Genomic DNA, 23,828 nt, shown 5'->3' on the forward strand with positions numbered 1-23,828 from the left:
AATCCTGTACATGCCCCATAAGGGCTCCTTCACACGAATGTATTCTAATAGCGTATTACACAAGCGGGGTTTACGTACGCAATATGCTTTACCAATCTGCCATAGGCTCCCATGTTGTCGCTCACACATTGTGCGAAATACACGCAAAAAAGATCGTAGCGTGTTCTAAAAATAGCGCATGGCGATCGGCGGCACGCAGCAAGTACGCAGGGTTATTGTATACTTGCTGTGTGCCACACGACTCATGTGGGCGGCAGCAACATCCGCTCAGGTGAAGCTGCCCTAACAAAGTGATCAGATAGCCAGACTTTAACATTTGTATCAGTTTCCTAAAGAGCCACTAAAACGTATGAAAGTGCACTTTTATATGCAAAATACAGTCGTGATCGTGGAAGGGCGGACTGTTCTCTGGACATCCTGCCTCTTATACTACTGAAGAGCACGACAGTCTGTACCAGCCATGCTGAAGGGGTGCAGGACAGTGTAATAGATTATATTCAGCTGCACGGCGTATGCCAACCAGGGGAAGTTAAGGCCTTCAACCATAAAAGATTTGGACCATTTACAATACTACCAAATGGGATCTTACCTTTGCACTGGGTGCAGGTCCACCACTTCCACTGCTGAAGCCCGGGCGAAATCTATACATGGTAGGAGTAGGCGGGCTCTCTGTGTTCAATAGGGAATTGTCTGGTTAAAAGTTATACAAGACGTCAAAACGACCACCACAGACATACAACACAGACACTCATTGCCGAAGAGTAATCACAAGGCAAATCTGCAAAGGAACCTGGCAGCAAGTGTTCAGGTTCTCTGCAGCGCCTCCAGAGGAGAAGTCAGGCATGGATGGAAATACTCCCACATTAACTGAGAAGTCACATAAAAATGGATTTCCTAAATTAGAAAAATCGCTTGAAGAAACCTTTCCCAACTGGCATACGTTACTCTTGTTTGGAGACCTCGGGGCATGAGATAAAAAAAAAATCTAAAGGCACATTTACATGCAACAATTATCGCTCAAAATTTGTTCAAAAAGACCACAAATAAGCGATAATCGTTAGATGTAAACGCGGCCATCGTGCGCTTTTCGTCTGAACAATGATTTTAAGGTGAACTTAAAATCCATTGTTCAGCCACAGAGAAATAAAGTATCTTTTAATAGACTGCATGCCGTGTTTTTTACAGGAGCCAGCGATTACATTGTCTTCTGCCGGTACCCCCCGATGAGAACAAGGCAGCTGTGTGCAGAGCCTGTTTAATCACACGCTGGGCTTTGCAAACAGCTCCCGGAGGTACTTTTACATGCAAATGAAGATGATAAAGGGTTAATGGACATTAGTGTCCATTAGCACTTTAGGCAAAAAGAATCACTAAAATTTCCAATCGTTTGAAAGATTATCTTTGCGTGTCAATGGGCCTTAACTGCATGCTAGTACACAGACAGGGTTTATTTGGAGCGTAGTATTATCCAGCCCCCAGAACTCCGCCATACGGAGCACGGATAAGACAGCGACACTCAGTGCGCTCAGTATGACTATACCATTTGAGTAACGCACCTTCTCTCTCAGTGAGGCTCAACTGGCCTCTAAGTCCTGCATAACGGCTCAAGTCAGGTTTTGGAGGTGGTGGAGGTTCTGCATCTGCTGACTGAGATTCCGTCAACTCGAGACTGCTTCGAGACTGTGAGAAGGGAAGAAGAAAGTTAGGGTTGTATTAAAGTTATGTCATCACAGGCACTGATTGAATATCACTAAGATACAGAAAAAGTTATCTGGCACCAAAAAGGAGACACTTTCTTAGCACCACTGACCCTTTGGTCGAGTGGTCAGTGGGGTCAGACTGGTATAAAATCTTGGTGGCATGTCCTAATGACATGCCAACAATATCGGCGATGAGACAACTCCTTTATAAAAGGACCCGCCAGCTCTCCTGACCTGTCTGTAGTAAATACTTGTGTTCTCCCATTACATGAACAGTTCTAGAGTGCTACTCCAAACTCTACTTTGTGACATCCCTCTGTTATACCTCTTGGAAATAGTTTTGCTATAAGGACGGACCATAAAATAAGTAAGTGTTTTCTTGGAAATACCGTACCTGGTAGTGTTGAAGGGGACTCTGTATACCGTTATCCAGTATTTTAAGGCCAATCTGACTCTCCGATACTTCGGGCCGTAAAAATGGAGGCGATATAGACAGGACAGACTGATTCTGACTGCGCTTTATATATCTGAGAAACAGACAACATATAGGTATATCAATGACCGGCAGGTACAGATATAGCGGGCGCGTTGTTAGTACTGGCATCAGTAACATACTGACTTGATGTTTCAGAAGTTCTACTGGGACCACCAAGGTGTGAATGGAACTTCCCAGTCCCCTATTCCTGGTATAAAGATAGTCAAGGGCAGTGACCGTGCCTGTCTGACCATATAGTATCAGCCATGAACACGCTTGCCGGTTTCCACCATATCTGCCTGCCAGGAACTGGCGATTGGGCATCACACCCTTCCCGGCTAATGGCATGCATGCTCACTGTATAAGCAAGCTGTCAAATAGCCGCACATGGAGCTGGCTCGGATAGCAGGCATTTGTGGTAGGCGCCAGCTGTTTCAAGCAGTTGTCACCTGCCAGGTATGCAGCCGACTCGGCCCTGGTTTGAATTCAACCTGCAGCTTTGGGACATACATATATGTCACAGAGAACGAATGGATAAAAAAAAAATTCCTGTTCAACCCCCTCAATTCCCAATCTTTGTTCTAAAGACCTTGATTTGAAGGAATGCTGCCGCCACCCAATAGGTGGCGCTGCAGAGGTATTGTTCCATCTTCCTTATTTGCATATATTTCCAGTACGGATGGTCTTATAAGTCTCCTCTCTCACCTTCTAGGTGCTCTCCTTAAGGAGAGGGAATACCCCTCCCCACCCCTTCATCCACACCCAAAAGTTAGTTTTTTTTGGCTGTGGCATTACCTCCTTTCATTTTGCCCCACCTGCCAATAGAGAAAGGTTAACAATTCTTTTGCCGTCACGCTTTCTGCGTTCTGGGAGCCAGTCGTGTGACTGCACTGTCCCAAAATGAATTACATCCAGTGAGACGCCGTGCCATTCAGAGCACATCAATGGAGGAAGGCCTGTTCTAGGCGGCCGTTCTCACCGACACGGGCATTCATGCTACTGCATGGGGCACGACCATCACTAGAGCATCTACTCAAGGGGGCAGATCTAGAGGTCGCCGACAGCCCAAAGCGAAGGTGTACGAGAGGTGAAGCCACATGCTTCGGTAAAGGGCTAAAGCCGACAAAAAGGTATTTGACAGTTTTATTTCAATGATCCGAAACTGAATAGATTGTCCAATCACATCTCCAGAATTTACAAACATTTAACCTCATTTATGTCTCTGGCTGCTGGAAAAGAAATAGTGGCGCATGGAAAAAAACTCGTACAATTACCCCAGATTGTGCGAAACAGAAGCCATCGTGGATTATGGTTAATGGGAAACTTTCTAGAATTGGTCAAGACAAACAAAGTGCTTGAGAGGATCTGACCTCCTAGACATAATACTCCGGACAGCACATTCATCGCGGCTGAGCCGTTGGGGCAATACCTCCCTCTTGTCTCCCCTGGTATAAATGTTCACTAGGTTTAGAGTTTTTCAGGACAACTCCAGCTTTGTACTTTTCCTTTATTGTGAGGATATTGGATTCACTTTGTTCCATATTGTAGAGGCACATCATTCCTCTTAGAGTGGTTGTACCAGAATTTGAAGTTATCCCCTATCCACAGATCGGGGTGTGTGGCACCTCATCACCCAGATCCCGGCCGATCTGAAGAACGAGGGTCCCGTGTCCCACGTCGTCCTCACTGCAGGGTTACTGCATCCCCTGCAGTGAGGAGGAGACTAAAGGGAGCACTGGGTACGGAAACACTCCATTAATTTTCAATGGGACTGCCAAGATACCCAAGCAGCATCGGCTCAGGTATTTCCATCAGCCCCATTGAAATGAATGCTAGACCAGCGCTCCCTTCATGCTGACATCACTGCAGGGGGAGAAGTGACCCCATCAGTGACAGGCAGAAGGGGTCACGAGAGTCCCGTTAGAGATCGGTGGAGGTCTCAGCGGTAAGACCCCCACTGATCGACAAGTTATTTCCTACCCAAAGGAAAGGGAATTACTCAAATTCTGGGACAACCTTTTTAACGCCATAATTTTTCCCTTTGTGAACCCCGACATTCCGCAATGTACATTGATTGCGGTATGTAGATAGTTAACAGCGGGGATCAGGGAATCACTGTTTCCATCGATCCCTGCTGTTGCAGTGTGAGGCTGGCTCTCAGTTACAGCCGACTCCAGGATGGCAGGAGCTCAGGACGCAAGTTTACATCCTGTTGCAATAAGTACCAGTCTGCCAGGAATGCGACAATTAAATGTGACATTTTTCCCTGATTATGTGAACATTTCTACGGCTTCATTAAATATGATTGAAAAGAAAAGAAATAACAGAACACCAAAGATGGAGGGCGTGAACGGCCCCTCGGACGCCGGGCAAGCAGGACTGCAGGCCTACCTGGGAGGTGGAGAGCTACAGAGTACGTGGCTCACGTTCCGACAACATCCATTACTAAAAGGATTCACCCCTCCGCGGAACTTTCCAGTCACCTTTAAGAAATTAAAAATGAAAAGTCTCACACTGAACAAGTAGTACAAGGAGAATAAAGAAACTGCACATAAGAGATCTGACCTGTTCATTTGTAGTGCGACCTCGGGAAACCAGGACAATATGGAATCCTGTCAGACCAGCCACGGGGAAGAAAAATAGGCCAGCGACGCACATGACTGAAATACTGAGATTGTGTTAAGAGAATACAACCTGCAACGCTGATGAAGGTGGCGGGTGTCAGGGGAACCCACCAGCTAACAGCAGGGGGGAGAAAATTAGGGGAACCCACCAGGTAACAGCAGGGGGGGAGGAAATTAGGGGAACCCACCAGGTAACAGCAGGGGGGGGAGGAAATTAGGGGAACCCACCAGGTAACAGCAGGGGGGAGGGGGAAGAAGAGATCAGGGAAACCACCAGGTAACAGCGGGGGGAGGGGGGACGACACCCATCAGGTAACAGCAAGGGGGGGGGGGGGAGGAGAATCCAGGGAACCCACCAGGTAACAGCAAGGGATCGGGGGAACCCACCAGGTAACAGCAGGGGAATATCGGAAGTAGTGATTTGCAAGGGCACAAAAGATCACCATATGGTCCTGTGTAATCCCCAATCCCCACAGGCACCACTATGTACCCCACCACTGCAGTAGGCTCAGGGTTTCTGGAGGCATAACAGAAGGATACGTAACAGCTGCTGGGATGTCTCTGAGCTGGTCGGGATGTCCCAACGTGTAGAAAAGGCCACAGACGAAGACGCTTATTATGTGCAATGTCAGAGATACCAGGAAAAGGAAGAAGTAGCGGTAATTCCGACGTCCAATGCAGTTGTTTACCCACGGACAATGGTGATCAAATTCCTGCAACGAGAAAGTGTCACACAGATCAGTGGTGGTCAACCTGCTGCTCTAGGTCAGGGTCAGACATGGCTTTACTTGGGCATATAGGATGTTAGAGGGGAGTCCCCCACTCACGATCCCCTCTAAGAGCAGGCAGCGGTGCTCATTCTCATGCCCATCAGGCTGCAATGCTACATTCTACCTACAGCAGCCACAGCCAGGACAAGGATAAGGCATCGGCAACTTCAAGATAAACAGCTGTCTGCAGGGGGTCTTGGGAGCCCACCCTGCAAATCTCCATAACGGTGCTCATATTAACCCCTTAACGCTACAGTACGCAAGTTCTCGACCTGGCTGTAGGTAATTAACACAAAAGGACATACAATTTACATCATGTGGCTGGTGTAGGATCAGTAGCTGTGCCCGTGCCATCCCGCAGCAGGAATACATAAGGACAGCGATTCTCGACGTTAACCCGCCAAAATATAAAGTGTTCACAGATGTAATCGCGACGGGCCGATGGGTTGCCATAGCAACAGGACACCAGGTACTGGCATTCCGGCTTGCCACTGACCATCTTCACTATTGTAAGCGATAAGGCAATGCAAAAAAACAAACCATTTATTGAAAACTTTCCTCTAATTTGTATACCCCCCCCCCAAACACATATTTGGCATCATGTCTGTAACGACCTGTGAAATAAATTGCACACTTATTTGATCCTGCCTCCCAAAGAACGCAATAACAGCGATCACAGAAGCCGTATGTATCCCAAAGTGGTACAGAAAAACGAGGGTCGTCACACAAAAAACAAGCAGTCACAGAGCTCCGCCCATGGAAAAATAAATAAGAGGTTATGGGGCTGTGAATGCAGCGATATAAAAATAATAATCGCCAAAAATAAAGGGGTTTTATTGCGCAAAAAAAAAATAATTTTTTTTTTTATGTGGGTCATCATAAATCGGACCGACCCGCAGGGGGAAAAAAAAAGTTATGATGTAATTTATGGTGCATGATTAGAACTGTAAAAAAAAAACAAAAACCAAAAAGCAATGAGTTTTCTCACTGATAAAGTAAATAAATTAATACAAGTTTTACAATACATTACATGTACCAATAAAAACTACAGTTCGACACAAAAAAAAGGAGAAAAAACCCCACAAGCCCTCATATCACCATGTCGCTTTTATGGGGGTTTAACCCCTTTCCTCCCCATGATGTAAGGGTACGTCATGGGAGTGGGGTACTTCCCGCAAAATGGCGTACCCTTACGTCATAGGGATAGATCATAGCAGATCTCGCGCTATCCCGCAGTGGGAGCCGGCTGTCACTAGTAGCAGGCCTCCTGCTGCAACAGCGGCGGGCATCGGAGATGCGCCCCCTACTGTTAACCCCTTCTCCAAGTAGATCGCGGCAGGGAAAGGGTTCACAGAGGGAGCGCGCTCCCTCTGACTTCAGCCGGTTCTTACGATATTACCGTAGATAGCCCGGCTGGTTGCAATGGCAACAGGATGCCAGATACCGGCGTCCTGTATTGCCAATGCCCAAGATCGCTGTAAAAAGCGATATGGGATGGCAGGAGAGAAGTCCTGCCATGCCTTATCGCAGCGATCATTAGTGCTGCACTGTAAGTCCCTCAGAGGGACACAGATTGTGTAAAAAAATCTAAATAATGTACAAAAAAATTAATTTAAAAAAAAGCTAAAAAATCCTTGTTTATGCTTTTTCTCATATTAGCATTAAAAAAATCCCATATATTTGGTATCGACGCGTCCGTAACAATAAATTAAACACGCTTTTTATCCTGCACGGCAAAAAGTATTTAAAAAACGCTAAAAAAACTGAGGCAAAAATGCTAGTTTTTAGCATTTTGCCTCCCCCCCCAAAAAACAATAAGTGATATAAAAAAAAAAAAAAAAAAAAAAAAAAAAAAGGATGTACCCCAAAATGGTACCAATAGAAAATACAGTTCGCCACACAAAAAAACAAGCCCTTATACGGCCGCATCGATGGAAAAATAAAAATGTTATGGCTTTTGAAAAATGGAGATGAAATACCAAAAATCGTTTGGTCCTCAACGCCAAAATAGGCCGTGTCATTAAGGGGTTAAGGAGTTGTCTGTTGGGAGACGCCCCATGTACGGGACGTGTATGCCTGTTATGTGACTATAATCTAGAGTAGTCTTTCCCAACCTTTTCAGCCTTGGGGCACCTCTAGGAAAAGATTTTACAGTGCGGCGCCCCTACCAAAAGGGGGTGTGGTTAGGGGTGTGGCTTATTACAACATGATTTTTACCTCCATCATTATAAAAAGGACAAGACTGTTTAGAAAAACACACGGGGAGGAGCTGCCGGAGCGCTGGGTGGGCTATTGATATACATTATATTTAAAATTAGCATGCTGCGGAATTATATCCCCACAGTGTGGATGATTTTCAAAATCTCATCCACTTTGCTGCTACAGCTACTATAAATTCCACAACTAATTGGCCCCCGGCCAGTAACACGTGACCCCCCCCCCCCATGGCGGCCCCCGGCCAGTAACACGTGACCCAATATTGCGGCCCCCGGCCAGTAACACGTGACCCAATATTGCGGCCCCCGGCCAGTAACACGTGACCCAATATTGCGGCCCCCGGCCAGTAACACGTGACCCAATATTGCGGCCCCCGGCCAGTAACACGTGACCCAATATTGCGGCCCCCGGCCAGTAACACGTGACCCAATATTGCGGCCCCCGGCCAGTAACACGTGACCCAATATTGCGGCCCCCGGCCAGTAACACGTGACCCAATATTGCGGCCCCCGGCCAGTAACACGTGACCCAATATTGCGGCCCCCGGCCAGTAACACGTGACCCAATATTGCGGCCCCCGGCCAGTAACACGTGACCCAATATTGCGGCCCCCGGCCAGTAACACGTGACCCAATATTGCGGCCCCCGGCCAGTAACACGTGACCCAATATTGCGGCCCCCGGCCAGTAACACGTGACCCAATATTGCGGCCCCCGGCCAGTAACACGTGACCCAATATTGCGGCCCCCGGCCAGTAACACGTGACCCAATATTGCGGCCCCCGGCCAGTAACACGTGACCCAATATTGCGGCCCCCGGCCAGTAACACGTGACCCAATATTGCGGCCCCCGGCCAGTAACACGTGACCCAATATTGCGGCCCCCGGCCAGTAACACGTGACCCAATATTGCGGCCCCCGGCCAGTAACACGTGACCCAATATTGCGGCCCCCGGCCAGTAACACGTGACCCAATATTGCGGCCCCCGGCCAGTAACACGTGACCCAATATTGCGGCCCCCGGCCAGTAACACGTGACCCAATATTGCGGCCCCCGGCCAGTAACACGTGACCCAATATTGCGGCCCCCGGCCAGTAACACGTGACCCAATATTGCGGCCCCCGGCCAGTAACACGTGACCCAATATTGCGGCCCCCGGCCAGTAACACGTGACCCAATATTGCGGCCCCCGGCCAGTAACACGTGACCCAATATTGCGGCCCCCGGCCAGTAACACGTGACCCAATATTGCGGCCCCCGGCCAGTAACACGTGACCCAATATTGCGGCCCCCGGCCAGTAACACGTGACCCAATATTGCGGCCCCCGGCCAGTAACACGTGACCCAATATTGCGGCCCCCGGCCAGTAACACGTGACCCAATATTGCGGCCCCCGGCCAGTAACACGTGACCCAATATTGCGGCCCCCGGCCAGTAACACGTGACCCAATATTGCGGCCCCCGGCCAGTAACACGTGACCCAATATTGCGGCCCCCGGCCAGTAACACGTGACCCAATATTGCGGCCCCCGGCCAGTAACACGTGACCCAATATTGCGGCCCCCGGCCAGTAACACGTGACCCAATATTGCGGCCCCCGGCCAGTAACACGTGACCCAATATTGCGGCCCCCGGCCAGTAACACGTGACCCCACAGTAGCCCCAGCAAAAATATTAATGCCCCCCTCCCCAGTAATAACATTAACCCCCCCCCCCCCCAACGCATATACTTGCCACCACCAGGATGTTGACGCCAGTGTGCCTTGCTGTCAAAAAGCACACATCCTCGTTCCCCGCCGCTAGAAACAGCAGCAGTCGACCGAAGACAGCAGGAGCCCACAACACAGCACCAAAGAGAAACAGTCGCAGGCCAGAGGAGACAGCAGGAGCCGGGTTTACTCAACGCAGACGCCGGGGAACTGTCAGCGAGGGAGATGGGACAGGAGGCAGAAATGATGTGAGGGAGCTGCGGAGAGTGCAGGCAGCACTGATGGGAACACTGGGCAGAGGAGGCACACGCGCCAGTGGAACTGTGAGTGGCAGAGCCGGGATGCAAGGCACACCTGCGGCATGTGGGGAAGCGGGTAAGGCAAAATACACTCTACAGCCAATCGGGAGCTAGGGGTGTGACACTGCCGTCCCTCTATCTAAGCCCTGTCACACCCCTAGCTTCCGGTGGAGTCAAGGTACACCACTACCGACGTGTTTTCCAGCCAGACAGCCGTGGCACCCCGGTTGGGAATCACTGATCTAGAGCCTCTAAAAGACTAATACATTTCCTTCATGTCAGTTTTTAATATAAATTTCTATAAAAACGGTCTGCTGCCCGTAGCGACCAATCACAGCCCGATTTTCCTTTCTCATAGTGCTCTTATAAAATGAAAGTTGCGCTGCGAGTCGGATCGTATTTCTTTTAGCTATAAGTCTGCCCCTCATAGTGTCTATTGCTCATCACATTCCATAATGGCAGCAGTCAGGATGTCCCGGCGACAAGCAACGGCAGCGCCTCGGCTTCCCTCCTGACTGCCGATCACAGAGCCCTCCGTCATGGCAGCAGTACCTCCTCTGTCCTTTCCTACTTACTGTAAGCAATTCACCCTGGACCGCCCGACTGCTCGCTGACAGTAATCTCTCCTCCCGTGTCAAAAGCTTCCTATCACAGATGGTGGCGGCCGGAACAATGGAGGTCGGGCTGTATGGCGGCGTCACAACCAATGTAGATAATGCACATCTGTTCACTCCGTAGCCAGATAGATCCCCAATTCTGTGCTGATTCATTTCATAATATATCTTGATAGGAGTTTGATACAAAAGCTCCGTATAGCGATTGCCTCCCCAGGCGGAGGAGAACATAATACAGACCTGCCGGCAGCCATCACATCTATTATACGTTAAGGAACAGACCTTATAAGACTCAAGTCTGTTAGCTGTAGCTTATATTTAGGGGATCGGAGTTCTCTCATGTGCAAATTAATTAACGATGATCATCGAAGAAAGAACAAGAGACACCAACCAGGTGAAGTCACCACTGTGCTCTTCCTGAGGGATTAGCCCAGTATTAGTTTTATTAACAGCACAAATAAAGTTAAGAAAGGTGTTGTGTCCCATCCCGGTGGACCAACTCTCCAAGTGCAGAAAATCATAACATTGTCTAAGGCAGGCTCACACAAGCGTATGCATAAAAGGCAGCGTTTTAGTGCTGTGTGAGCCAGCATTTCACTGCGTTTGGCAGCAATTTTGGACTGTGAATGACAGGGTCTCACGCACGCAGTGATGTGCAGTCTTCCTGGTTCCTATATTTTTTGTATGACTCACTCTGTCGCTTATGGACTGTGTGTATAAACTCCACACATACGCAATGTATTGCATATATACAGCGTTTATTATGCGCCTATAGAGAACAATAGGGCATCTATTGCACGTAATATGCAGTTAAAAAGAACATGCTGCATATTTTTACACTCATTATACTCAATGCATATATGTAAATGTATCAATGTACTTTCATTAGATCCATTCACCGTGTAATATGTGATTACATTACGCCCGTGTGAGCCTGCCCTAACCCTGACTGATGAATAAATAGGTTTGTGTCGATATTCTACTACTAAGATAATGCAAGCAATGACTAGATATGGCCTCTAGGAAACGCCCAACCCCCACTACAAGAACACACTGCTTTCATGGGCTTCAGACTAAAGGCCCATTTACACGCGACGATTGCCGTGTGACCGAATGAATGACTTAATGACTTTTTTGCTTTCAAATGATGAGCGTTTACATGTTAGAGATCATCGTTTGAAAGCCTTGCCATTTTCGTTAGATATGTAAAGTGGACATAGATAAATGTGTGCGTGAGAGCTCTAATTAAAAACCGCCCACGTAGAGATTCTACTCACTCACAGAAAAAGCCATTGTCTACTGTGGCTAACAGACTTGATTCTATAAGGTCTTTCCCCCCCCAAGTTGTTTGAAGGACTGAACAACTGCTGTTTAAACCTAAGGACAAGCGAACAAACTAGCGACTATTTTTATGCAGGCTGAAACTCAGCGACCAACGACAAGTGAGCGAATACTGCACGATGGCTTCCTGTTTACACGTAACGATTATCGCTGACTTTTTCTCGTTTGAATGAATTTTGAGAGTGTCAAATTGTTGCGTGTAAATGGGCCATAAGCTGCATTAACCCCTTGAACAACAAATGTAACACAGAATACTTCCACAATACATAGGCCCAGCTCAGAAGCGTGCAACCATGCACAGAATTATGGGAAAAAAATTCAGCAGCGTATGGTTTCCTAACTTGTTTCTAGGCACAGCAGACAATCCTGTACTAACTAGACGAAGAAAAAAAAATGAAATGTGAAACGACCACACAGGTATAACCTCAACACACACACACGTGACAGCACTCACCTCCACACAGTTGTCACACACACTGCAGTGGGAGCAGCGAGGGGGCCTGTAGAACCGGCACGTCGAACACCACTTCATGCGGACCTGCACTCCCCTTACTTCCACCGTCTTATATAATGGAGCTCGGAAATCATCCTCCTTGTCTTCATCCTCTTCCGCTGCATAGAAGTAATGAACAATAGAATTCAAGCTCAATGCAGCTACCACTAGAGGGCGCTGACTGCATACTGTGTTATTACTGAGATTAACGTATGCACTAGGCTTTTAACCCCTCAAGTACCAGCCATTTTCAGATTTTTGATTTTTTTTTACTCCCACCTTTTCATCTGTGTCTTAACCCTTTCCAATCCAATTTGTATCCTGGTTTTCCTAGGGGGCTTACTCTTTTTCTGCCATTATACAATGGCGCTATATGCTGGCTAAAGCCAGTACTGCATGAGGTGACACGTTGGATAGGCTCCGACAGCAGAGAGGCTGGCAATATACAGTAAGAGAACCCCGACGGACGTCTTCCAACATCGGAGCTGTACAGCCTTAAATCATTATATCCTCAGAGGTCAGACAGTGGATTGCAAGGGTTAAAAGGGGTTGTCAGACTTAAAAAAAAAAAAAAACTAACTAAAACAGCTGGCTATGCCATAAAGCAGCAATACTTGCCATATTTTTAAACAGCGTAGAAACTCCTGCGACACTCCCAGCCTGTACTGACAGTAGTCATTCTCCTGGCATCAGCGCTCACATCCCGAGCACCATGATGCCATGAGCGCGATACGGTGAGACGTTGGCCTCTGATTGGCTGCTGCAGTCACCCAACTGCAGTTATCAGTACTGACCGGGAGGGCCACTACACTGTTTACCGCAGGAAGAAGAGAGGAGAGTATTGCTTCTTTTTTATTTTAGGGCATGACCAGCTGTCTATATAAAAAAAAAAAAAAAAAAAAAAAACAAAAACACAAACACTTTCCTTAAATTTGGACAACTCCTTCAATAGGAGCAGAATCATGGCAGCCCTGGGGGAATTCATAAGGAGTCAGCCATCTTAGATAACTGAGAATGGTACCCAGAACCAGTAGATCAGAGGGGCATGTGCATGGAACACCAAAAGCAGGTAATGCAACGACCCTCTAGTCCTGGGACAAGGTTTTGTTCTGAAGCTGGAGGGTCACTTTAACCCTTTCCAATCAAATCTCCCTGCCACCCACTCCCCAGATCTTATGTATTTTGGGTAGGAAAGCACATTGTGGATTCCTTGGAATTACTCAACAGAAACACACAAAAATCACCCATCATGATACTAGTAATTTTTTGAAAAATCAACCCTTTCCAACCCAGTGTCACCCCTCATTCAGCATTAAGATTTTTCTGCATAGCTCCAATGGTCGGATGAGGATCGACACGTTTATAACACTATGCAGGACAGCACTCCAATGTTAGAGGCCGTTCTGTATATGTCTGTTACAGTATACAGGACAGGCTCTGATGTTAAAGGCCGTTCTGTATATGTCTGTTACAGTATACAGGACAGGCTCTGATGTTAAAGGCCGTTCTGTATATGTCTGTTACAGTATACAGGACAGGCTCTGATGTTAAAGGCCGTTCTGTATATGTCTGTTACAGTATACAGAACAGAGCTCCGATGTTGGAGGCCGTTCTGTATATGTCTGTTACAGTATACAGGACAGGCTCTGATGTTAAAGGCCGTTCTGTATATGTCTGTTACAGTATACAGGACAGGCTCTGATGTTAAAGGCCGTTCTGTATATGTCTGTTACAGTATACAGGACAGGCTCTGATGTTAAAGGCCGTTCTGTATATGTCTGTTACAGTATACAGGACAGGCTCTGATGTTAAAGGCCGTTCTGTATATGTCTGTTACAGTATACAGGACAGGCTCTGATGTTAAAGGCCGTTCTGTATATGTCTGTTACAGTATACAGGACAGGCTCTGATGTTAAAGGCCGTTCTGTATATGTCTGTTACAGTATACAGGACAGGCTCTGATGTTAAAGGCCGTTCTGTATATGTCTGTTACAGTATACAGGACAGGCTCTGATGTTAAAGGCCGTTCTGTATATGTCTGTTACAGTATACAGGACAGGCTCTGATGTTAAAGGCCGTTCTGTATATGTCTGTTACAGTATACAGGACAGGCTCTGATGTTAAAGGCCGTTCTGTATATGTCTGTTACAGTATACAGGACAGGCTCTGATGTTAAAGGCCGTTCTGTATATGTCTGTTACAGTATACAGGACAGGCTCTGATGTTAAAGGCCGTTCTGTATATGTCTGTTACAGTATACAGGACAGGCTCTGATGTTAAAGGCCGTTCTGTATATGTCTGTTACAGTATACAGGACAGGCTCTGATGTTAAAGGCCGTTCTGTATATGTCTGTTACAGTATACAGGACAGGCTCTGATGTTGGAGGCCGTTCTGTATATGTCTGTTACAGTATACAGAACAGAGCTCCGATGTTGGAGGCCGTTCTGTATATGTCTGTTACAGTATACAGGACAGGCTCTGATGTTAAAGGCCGTTCTGTATATGTCTGTTACAGTATACAGGACAGGCTCTGATGTTAAAGGCCGTTCTGTATATGTCTGTTACAGTATACAGGACAGGCTCTGATGTTGAAGGCCGTTCTGTATATGTCTGTTAGGGCTCATGTCCACGGGCAAATTATGATTTAAGATCCGCAGCGGATCTCCCGCATGCGGATCCGCACCCCATAGGGATGCATTGACCACCCGCGGGTAGATAAATACCCGCGGATCGTCAATAAAAGGCATTTTTAAAAAAATGGAGCATGGAAAAATCCGGACCATGCTCCATTTTCGTGCGGGTCTCCCGCGGGGACGGCTCCCGCAGGCTTCTATTGAAGCCTATGGAAGCCGTCCGGATCCGCGGGAGACCTAAAATAGGAATTTAAAGTATTTACCATCCGGCGCGGGCGGGGAAGGTCAGCTGTTCCTCACGGCCGCATCTTCCTTGCTTCGGCTCGGCGGATGTGCCCGGCGCATGCGCGCGGCACGTCGACGACGTGCCGGCGACGTGCCGCCGGCGTCAGGGATTCATCCGCCGGCCGAAAGTGAAGATCCGGCCGTGAGGAACAGCTGATCTTCTCCGCCCGCGCCGGATGGTAAATACTTTTAAATTCTTATTTTCAGCCCTCATGTCCGCGGGGCAGGAGGGACCCGCTGCAGATTCTACATGGAGAATCTGCAGCGGATCTGATTTTCCCCGTGGACATGAGGCCTTACAGTATACAGGACAGAGCTCCGATGTTGAAGGCCGTTCTGTATATGTCTGTTACAGTATACAGGACAGGCTCTGATGTTGAAGGCCGTTCTGTATATGTCTGTTACAGTATACAGGACAGGCTCTGATGTTGAATGCCGTTCTGTATATGTCTGTTACAGTATACAGGACAGGCTCTGATGTTGAAGGCCGTTCTGTATATGTCTGTTACAGTATACAGGACAGGCTCTGATGTTGAATGCCGTTCTGTATATGTCTGTTACAGTATACAGGACAGGCTCTGATGTTGAATGCCGTTCTGTATATGTCTGTTACAGTATACAGGACAGGCTCTGATGTTGAATGCCGTTCTGTATATGTCTGTTACAGTATACAGGACAGGCTCTGATGTTGAATGCTGTTCTGTATATGTCTGTTACAGTATACAGGACAGGCTCTGATGTTGAATGCTGTTCTGTATATGTCTGTTACAGTATACAGAACAGATCTGTGATGTTGGATGCCGTTCTGTATATGTCTGTTACAGTATACAGGACAGAGCTCCGATGTTGGAGGTGGTTCTGTAGATGCATGCTACAGTATACAGAACAGCGATGGAGTGTCTGACATCGGCACTATAGAGTTAACAGCCATGTCAGAGATTTATCTCCAATCGCGGCTGCTGCAGACCGTCATTCTCTCTGGTCTTTCACAATGAACAATAATTAAAGTATAACAGTCCATTATACGATGAGATTCAGAAGTCCGAGCCGCCCAGAAAAAGGGTTAGAAGGGGAGAAGGTCATCAGAAACGTTCAATATCTGCAACCGTTCTCCAGTTATATAGGATTCTGAATACGAAACAGTGATTCATTCTTGTTACAGCTGAATTTCGACTGTGTAACAATTGTAAATTCCCAAGATGTCTGCCAAGTGTCCCCGACTGAGCGCAGTCCTCCACATCTCTTGCAGTCAGTGTGCACACGGCGGAGTACGGCTGCTGGGATCCAGGAGTTTAAGCCGTAAGGGTCTCCATCATAGGTTTTGCTTTGGGCTTCAAATGGCCCCACAAATAAAAATCCAGTGGTGTGAGTTCTGTCGATCCTCGGCGACCTACCCAATGGTGTGGAAGCTGGCGATTAACCATTCACGTACGGCGGCACCATAATGGAGGTGCTCCGTCCCGCTGGGAGAACACTGGGGACGTTTCATTTTCATTTAACCAAGATAGGAAATAGCCTCCCTGCAGTTGGTGCCGATACGCCTGCTGGGAGGTGGTCATTGGTGGAAAATGGCCCAATCAGGCGTTCCGCGTCCTTGAGAGTGCGGCCCAGTTCAGATTTGCATCACTCCAAAACGCAAGTGTTAAAAAACATCAAGTACAGTGTTCAAAATCATCCATAACGTGACAACGGTTAAAGGGACTGAAAAAGATGGCTGGACCTTTCAATTTTTGATGCAATTATACCCTTAGGCGGCATGCACACGGGCATAGGATTCTGCATGTGGGAGCCCTCAGCGGAATCAGACCCTGTGCCCAGCCGACATCTGCGTGTACCTGTATTTTCTTCTTTTATGTACTGCGGGTGGTCCAAACAGCTCGCTGGCAGAAATGGGCAGTACAATTTTTATTTTTTTAAATCTCCAGCTTTTCCCGCAGAATCCGTGGCACACCTGCAATGCCAATTGCGGTCGGGCTGCGGGTCGGACAGCTTCCATTGACTTCAATGGAAGCTGTTCATACAGAATCCACAAGACAATAGAGCATGTAGCAATTTTTTTTTTATCCGCGAGCAGAAAACGCAATTTGTTTCCACTCGTGTGTATGAATCATTTTTACATGGCATGCCATGGACGGTAAATTCGCTGCAGAATCTGGAGGCGGACGCCTGTTCTGGATTCCACAATTCAAATCCACCCGTGTGCATTCACCCATAACCCCTTAATGACCATGTTGTTTTGGCGTCCTAAAGGCACAATCTGTACTGCGCATGTGTACGATGGGCTGGCTGGCACATGTGCAGCACAGATCCAAACAGGTACACAGGGGCCACTGGCCGGGCACAGGGTTGGAGTTCCCCATGACGTCATATAAGACCTCTGGGGGAGGGGGTCATTCATATTGTATTTCTTTTTTTCTATTTCATACTTTTCCACTGTAGCTGGGGCATCCATAGGAGTCCCAGTTACAAGGAAAACATCCCCCCTGTACTGACAATAGTCACTAACACAGCTGATCAGGGTCTGTAGGACCCTGCAGCTCTGCTGTAACAGGGGATCTCGGCGGTCATGTGACCGCTGGGTCGCACTGTGGAAGTAATACTTCCACTTTCACTCTTTAGTACATAGTGTTCAATGAGCACTATGTACTAAAGAGTGAGCGTCGTGTACCCGGGAAAGGAGAAGGCAGACGTGGTTAACAACTGTTTCTCCCTTCCCCTATGGGCCCTCGGCTGTGTCTGACAGCCGAAGACCCAACCTGCTCCTACAATCAGGCTTTAATCCCACACTGTACTTCCGCTATTGGCCGGGACAAAATCCTAGGACCAAACGGCATATATTTATCGCACTTGGTCCTTAAGGCGTTAAATTACGTATCCCAAAACCCTCTTTCCATTGAAGCTTCTTGGGCTGAACTCAAGATGGCTGCTACGACGATATCCGACTGGCATCATCATAGAGGCAAAAAGTTTTCCCTTACCTATATAAGTGTTCTATAAAGTTTCCTACGTGTATCCATTTCCATTCAGAAGATAGGTCTAGTGGCCCTGACTTTTGAATCACCCTGTATGTATGCCTAAAGTCGATGCACAAAAAAACCCCCCCAAAAAACAAGCAGCCCACATACAGCCATGTCGCTGGAAAGAAAATGTTAAATGGCTCTTGGAATGAGATAAGAAAAAGGTGTTCAACAGTGGAGACTTTACAAACATTCAGTTCTTACCTCGTGGGAATATTCCGGGGTCCATGAAAGTGGCCATGCTGAAATTGGCCAAAACAAATAGAAACATGATGGCATTATAAGCAGTGAGAGCCGGAGACACCTCCACGTTGAGCCACGGGCAACTAAGGAGAAAAGGTGAAAGTTGGAGAGTTTAGCAACCCACAAGTAGGACATCTCAATACCAAGAGAACACTTTTGCAAAAAAGAAATTAAAATATGGGGCTTCCACAAATCACTCCATCAAATACAAACTTGTGGTTGCAACGGCATCTATTTACCCCTTAAGGTCCAAACGTGCTAAATATACGGCGCTTAATCTTGGGCTTTAATCCCCGCCGATAGCAAAAATACAGCACAGTATTAAAGGACCTGCAATCAAGCAGGAGCAGATCAGGTTGTCAGTAGAGATGAGCGAGCATACTCGATAAGGCAAACTACTCGAGCGAGTAGTGCCTTATTCGAGTACCTGCCCGCTCGTCTCCCCCGTTGGCACCCGAATCTTTAGAGACGAGCGGGCAGGTACTCAAATAAGGCACTATGCGATCGAGTATGCTCGCTCATCTCTAGTTGTCAGCTGTTAGTCACAGCCAAGGACCCACAGGAGAAGGGGGAAGTGGCTTACAACCCCTTCTGCCTTCTCCTTACCTGGGTACCTAGCGCCCAATGAGCTTCATGTACTAAGAAGTGAAAGTGGAAGAGTTTCTTCCACTACGCGAGCCGGCGGTCATTTGACCGCCAGAATCCCCTGGCACAGCAGAGCTACAGGGTCTTAGCAGACCCTGATCAGCTCTGCCAATGATTGATGTCACTGCAGGGGGGTGTTCTCCCTGTAACTGGGGCTCCTATGAATGCCCCAGCTACAGTGGAAAAGTGTAAAAAAACAAACAAACAAAAAAAAAAAACCACGACAATCACATGGTAATGCCAGGGCAGCAGGGATGAACATGAGAATGAGGTGTCTGCATACCACATTGCAACTAACGCCCACACATGGCAGCACCGCACCGACGGGAGAGTTACAGCTGAGGGGTCTGGGGACAGCCAACAGCCGCATATCGCAGAACACCGGGGACAGGAAACTTACAGCTCTGGGGTCCGAGGACACCCGACAGCTACACATGGCTTCGGGGACAGCGGAGTGAAGATCCCCACTCCGGGGTACACTTTGGCACATCAATGCAGAGACGAAAGTGGTCGAACAGAGCAGTGAGCGACTGAAGGAACAGCCCCGCTCCCAGGGGAGATGCAAGACGCTGCTAAAGGACCTTCAGGAATGCAGCCATTTGGGAGCTAGGGGTGTGACAGGGACGTTCCGCCATCCAAGCCCCGTCAAACCCCTAGCTTCCGGTGGTGTCAAGGTACAATAGTACCAATACAAGTCAAGACACACTACAGACACAAACCCCATCTCCTGGACCCTCTATATCACACTACCCCCTGATAGGTATACGACGCTCCCACGGTCCACAGGGCCTCATATCCACATTGTACTTCCATCTAATCGCAGCAAAGACCTCTCACAACACTCCCCCGGCCCTGCTGAGATGGAAAACTCTGATACCTACTCTGACATAAGAATCCTTCCAAGATCTACTAGCATCGCCTCTATTTGTTTCCCCGGCGGCTAATAACAAGCTGATACAGCTGTATATTGTACACCAGCGCTACCTTACTCCAGTGAGGCTGCAGAGAATGGGTAGATCATCATCTATGTGCATTAGATGCCCGCACGACTCTGCTGATTTTTGGCACATGATCTGGGAGTGCCCAGTTATTCGAGACCTCTGGGGAGAGGTCAATGACTTCCTCTTGGAGGTTTTGGAAACACCTGTCCCGACAACGCCGGAGATGTGCCTCTTCGGGACACTTGAGGAAGAGACTTGGCAGCATCATATAATAGAATATTTTTGAGAGAGGGACTTCTATTGGCCAGGAAAGTAATAGCAATACATTGGATGGATCGTGGGAATCCCTCAGTGTCAGTGTGGCGGAAATCGGTTAACTCTACTATTCCATACATTTACATAGTTTATAAAAGGCCGTAGACGTCCAGGAAAATTTGACAAGGTGTGGGGTAAGTGGTGCGATTCCTCACTTACATCTTACCCTCCACGCTTATTCTCATTCTCCATCTCAATAATTTTCTGTGGCTCAAATCTGAGGTCTACTGACATGTTTAACCCTTTCCAATCCACTGTCTGACGTCTGAAGACAATATGATTTAAGGCTGTACAGCTCCGATGTTGGAAGACGGCCGTTGGGGTTCTCTTACTGCATATTGCCAGCCTCTCTGCTGTCGGAGCGTATCAAACGTGTCACCTCATGCAGTACTGGCTTTAGCCAGCAGACAGTGCCCTTGTATAATGGCAGAAAAAGAGTAAGCCCACCCTAAAAAAAAAAAAAAAAAAAAACAGGATACAAATTGGATTGGAAAGGGTTAAACTCTTTTCTCCCTCTCGATAGGGTCTTCTGCTATAGGGGTGAATTACCTCCTTCGTCAAATGTTATCAGCTGTACGCTAATTTGTCATGCTTTTTCTTGTACTACAAGGTTATAAAAAATGTTGCAATCTAATTAACTTTTCAATAAAACGAGTTTAAAAAAAAAAAAAAAGTCTTATCCTTAGGATTGAAACACCCTGGTCCTTAAGAGGTTAATGCAGAGAGCAAGCACTGCAGAAACGTGGGTAATGTGACCCATCTTGTGAATGGTGGCAAGGGCAGGGGTACACGATGAGCCATTTCCGCCCTTAGTAAGACACCCTAAGGTAAGGGGACTGAGGACAACTATTTTCTCAGGTTTTACAGTACTATAAAATAGGGATTAACACCTCGTAAACCCTGTGAGTCATCCACTGGCTCCGGGGAAGCAGACCTGCAAGCTAGTGACACTTATCAAGCTTGTAAAACTGTTACAGGACAACTGGTGGTGGTTCAAAAGCAGGTAGATAAACAAACCCCTAAGGCTGGTTCACAGGGGGCCGACTGTCTGCATGGAAATTCCACTGCAGTTTTTATCTAGGGTAAAGCAGCAAAGTGGACGAGATTTGCAAAAATCTCATCCGCACGCTACAGAGAAGTGGTTGCGGCCAAGCCGCGATAAAACTGACAAGCCGTGCGGAATTCAAAGCCGTGGCATGTCAATTTTATCGCCCTCTCTCCGCTCTATGAGGAGAGATGGCTGCAGCAGGATGCAAGCGGCTAAGCCGCTTCAAAATTGGTATTTCTGTGCGGTCATTCCGTGAGTTTTATGCGAGTTTTTCCGTGTGACCGCAGCCTTAATGTAGAAATAGAGACATTTGGGGTTTGAACATTCAAATGTTGGGAGGAAAAGTCACAAGTTTTGGGCGTTTCGTGCAAAAGTCTTGTGCCTTAAAATTTAAACCAGCTCTCAGGACTTTTTTTTGCAAGGTGGGCGTGGTTTTCTGCAGGGGCGTGGCCCCCCGAGGCCCGACAGATTTAAAGGGGTTGTCCCGCGAAAGCAAGTGGGGTTATACACTTCTGTATGGCCATATTAATGCACTTTGTAATGTACATCGTGCATTAAATATGAGCCATACAGAAGTTATTCACTTACCTGCTCCGTTGCTAGCGTCCTCGTCTCCATTTCAGCGTCTAATCGCCCGATTAGACGCGCTTGCGCAGTCCGGTCTTCTCCCTGGTGAATGGGGCCGCTCGTGCCAGAGAGCTGGTCCTCGTAGCTCCGCCCCGTCACGTGTGCCGATTCCAGCCAATCAGGAGGCTGGAATCGGCAATGGACCGCACAGAGCCCACGGTGCACCATGGGAGAAGACCCGCGGTGCATCGTGGATGAAGATCCCGGCGGCCATCTTGCTAAGGTAAGGAAGAAGTCGCCGTAGCGCGGGGATTCGGGTAAGTACTAAATGTTTGTTTTTTTTAACACATGCATTGGGTTTGTCTCACGCCGAACGGGGGGGGGGGGGGGGGGGGGGGGCCTATTGGAAAAAAAAAAAACCCGTTTCGGCGCGGGACAACCCCTTTAAGTATAATTTAAGCCACCAGCGATCTACTAAATTCACGTTGGCATAGATTTCCATCTAAGTGAACTCGACGGCCCAAGACAAGCGCGCCTCTCCATACATTAGGCGTTTCCTACTGATTGTATGAAGTCTGTGGTATGAAACCCTGCTGTACAACAACCATCTAGGGGGACCGTCCGGCTCCATCAGCAGTGGACAGCAGTAAAGGGTTCTTTACCATTAGTGTAGTCATTCCAGGTCATGCCCTACCCCATCGGCTAGTAATGGCTCAGTGGTGGCATCAGGCCAAGGACTACATCTTTGGGTCCCTTTACATGGAGAATGTAATTGTTGGAAGGAGCGAATGATTAATTTGCTCTTATTCTGCATCTGTTTACAAGCACAAATAATCACATTGTTTCGCCATAGCTCGTTTGTCATTGGAAACGCCTGTGAATGGTTTGCAAGTGACTGATCGATCGCCTTTTACACAGAACGACTGGCGAACAATTTTTAAGCCTGCATACAATAGACGACAAACGAGCAGCTAACGAGTTACTGATCGATTAGCGGTCATTTTTGCACAATTCAGCGATTGTTTGAAGGATAATCGTCCCATGTAAAGGGCCCTATGGCTTATTTTACATTGTTTTGTGCAGCTGGCGCTGGTTCCTTCCTACATGCCGAAGGACAGAGCCTGGATAGTGCCATAGAGGGAAGACGTGAGGCACAGACCTCGTGACAGTTTCTGTCCCTATGTGATACAGAGACTGGTCACTTACAGTGCACAGAAAAGTGCCAAGCATGGTGGTCCCCGCTGATCAGATAGTCATGGGCTACCCTGAGGCCAGGTCATTCCTATACTAGTCCTGGAAAACCCCTTGAGATATTCATCTATATTATCTACAGCACATTATCTAACCCCCCCCCCCCCCTCCCGGCTGAAGCCGGCCCACCACCATTTTATGATTATATGTGCCACACCAGCCGCGCAGCAGCCAACAGCCGCTCACCCAGCCTGCAGCAGCGCAGAGTCTGTGGCCGCCCCCATCGTCTGCATGTGCAGTTCAGTACGAGGCACAGACATTGAGGGAAGAGGTCAGACTGAGCAGTGGCTGGGTAATGGAATGCCGAGGCCAATAGGAAGGGGGCCCTCTTACTACTGGAGACACTCTGAGGGGGGCCCTCTTACTACTGGAGACACTCTGAGGGGGGTCTCTATTAGTACACAGTCTAACAAATACAATCGGCCCTTTGAAGGCAACCATAATGCTGATGTGGCCCTCTGAAAATAAGTTTGATCGGGAGGGGGGGGGGCTCTACAGTATTCCCCTTTCCAGCCGCATTCCATTACTATTTTTAAGCATATTTAATGCTAATTTTTATTGTTTTGAGTATTTCCTAAATTTCAATTTTTTTCATATTTAGTACTAGATACATTTTTTCATATTTAACACGATTTACTAA

At 47.7% G+C, this 23,828-nt stretch overlaps 1 protein-coding gene across 2 annotated transcripts in view; it reads right to left on the minus strand.

Annotated features, from left to right (window-relative positions):
- ZDHHC5 (zinc finger DHHC-type palmitoyltransferase 5) overlaps positions 1-23,828 on the minus strand; it is a 42,365-nt gene that overhangs the window by 4,152 nt on the left and 14,385 nt on the right. Inside the window, exons 3-10 of one of the 2 annotated variants that reach the window (XM_066586201.1) lie at positions 18,383-18,504; positions 12,204-12,361; positions 5,340-5,512; positions 4,741-4,843; positions 4,567-4,658; positions 2,095-2,227; positions 1,557-1,680; positions 590-690 (exon numbers count right to left, since the gene is read on the minus strand). In XM_066586201.1, the coding sequence (XP_066442298.1) occupies positions 590-690; positions 1,557-1,680; positions 2,095-2,227; positions 4,567-4,658; positions 4,741-4,843; positions 5,340-5,512; positions 12,204-12,361; positions 18,383-18,504 (1,006 nt within the window). The remainder of the gene's footprint in view (positions 1-589; positions 691-1,556; positions 1,681-2,094; positions 2,228-4,566; positions 4,659-4,740; positions 4,844-5,339; positions 5,513-12,203; positions 12,362-18,382; positions 18,505-23,828) is intronic. The other variant, XM_066586202.1, reaches the window with a different exon arrangement.

The sequence above is a fragment of the Eleutherodactylus coqui genome, chromosome 13, assembly GCF_035609145.1.
Source record: "Eleutherodactylus coqui strain aEleCoq1 chromosome 13, aEleCoq1.hap1, whole genome shotgun sequence".
NCBI classification, from domain to species: domain Eukaryota; kingdom Metazoa; phylum Chordata; class Amphibia; order Anura; family Eleutherodactylidae; genus Eleutherodactylus; species Eleutherodactylus coqui.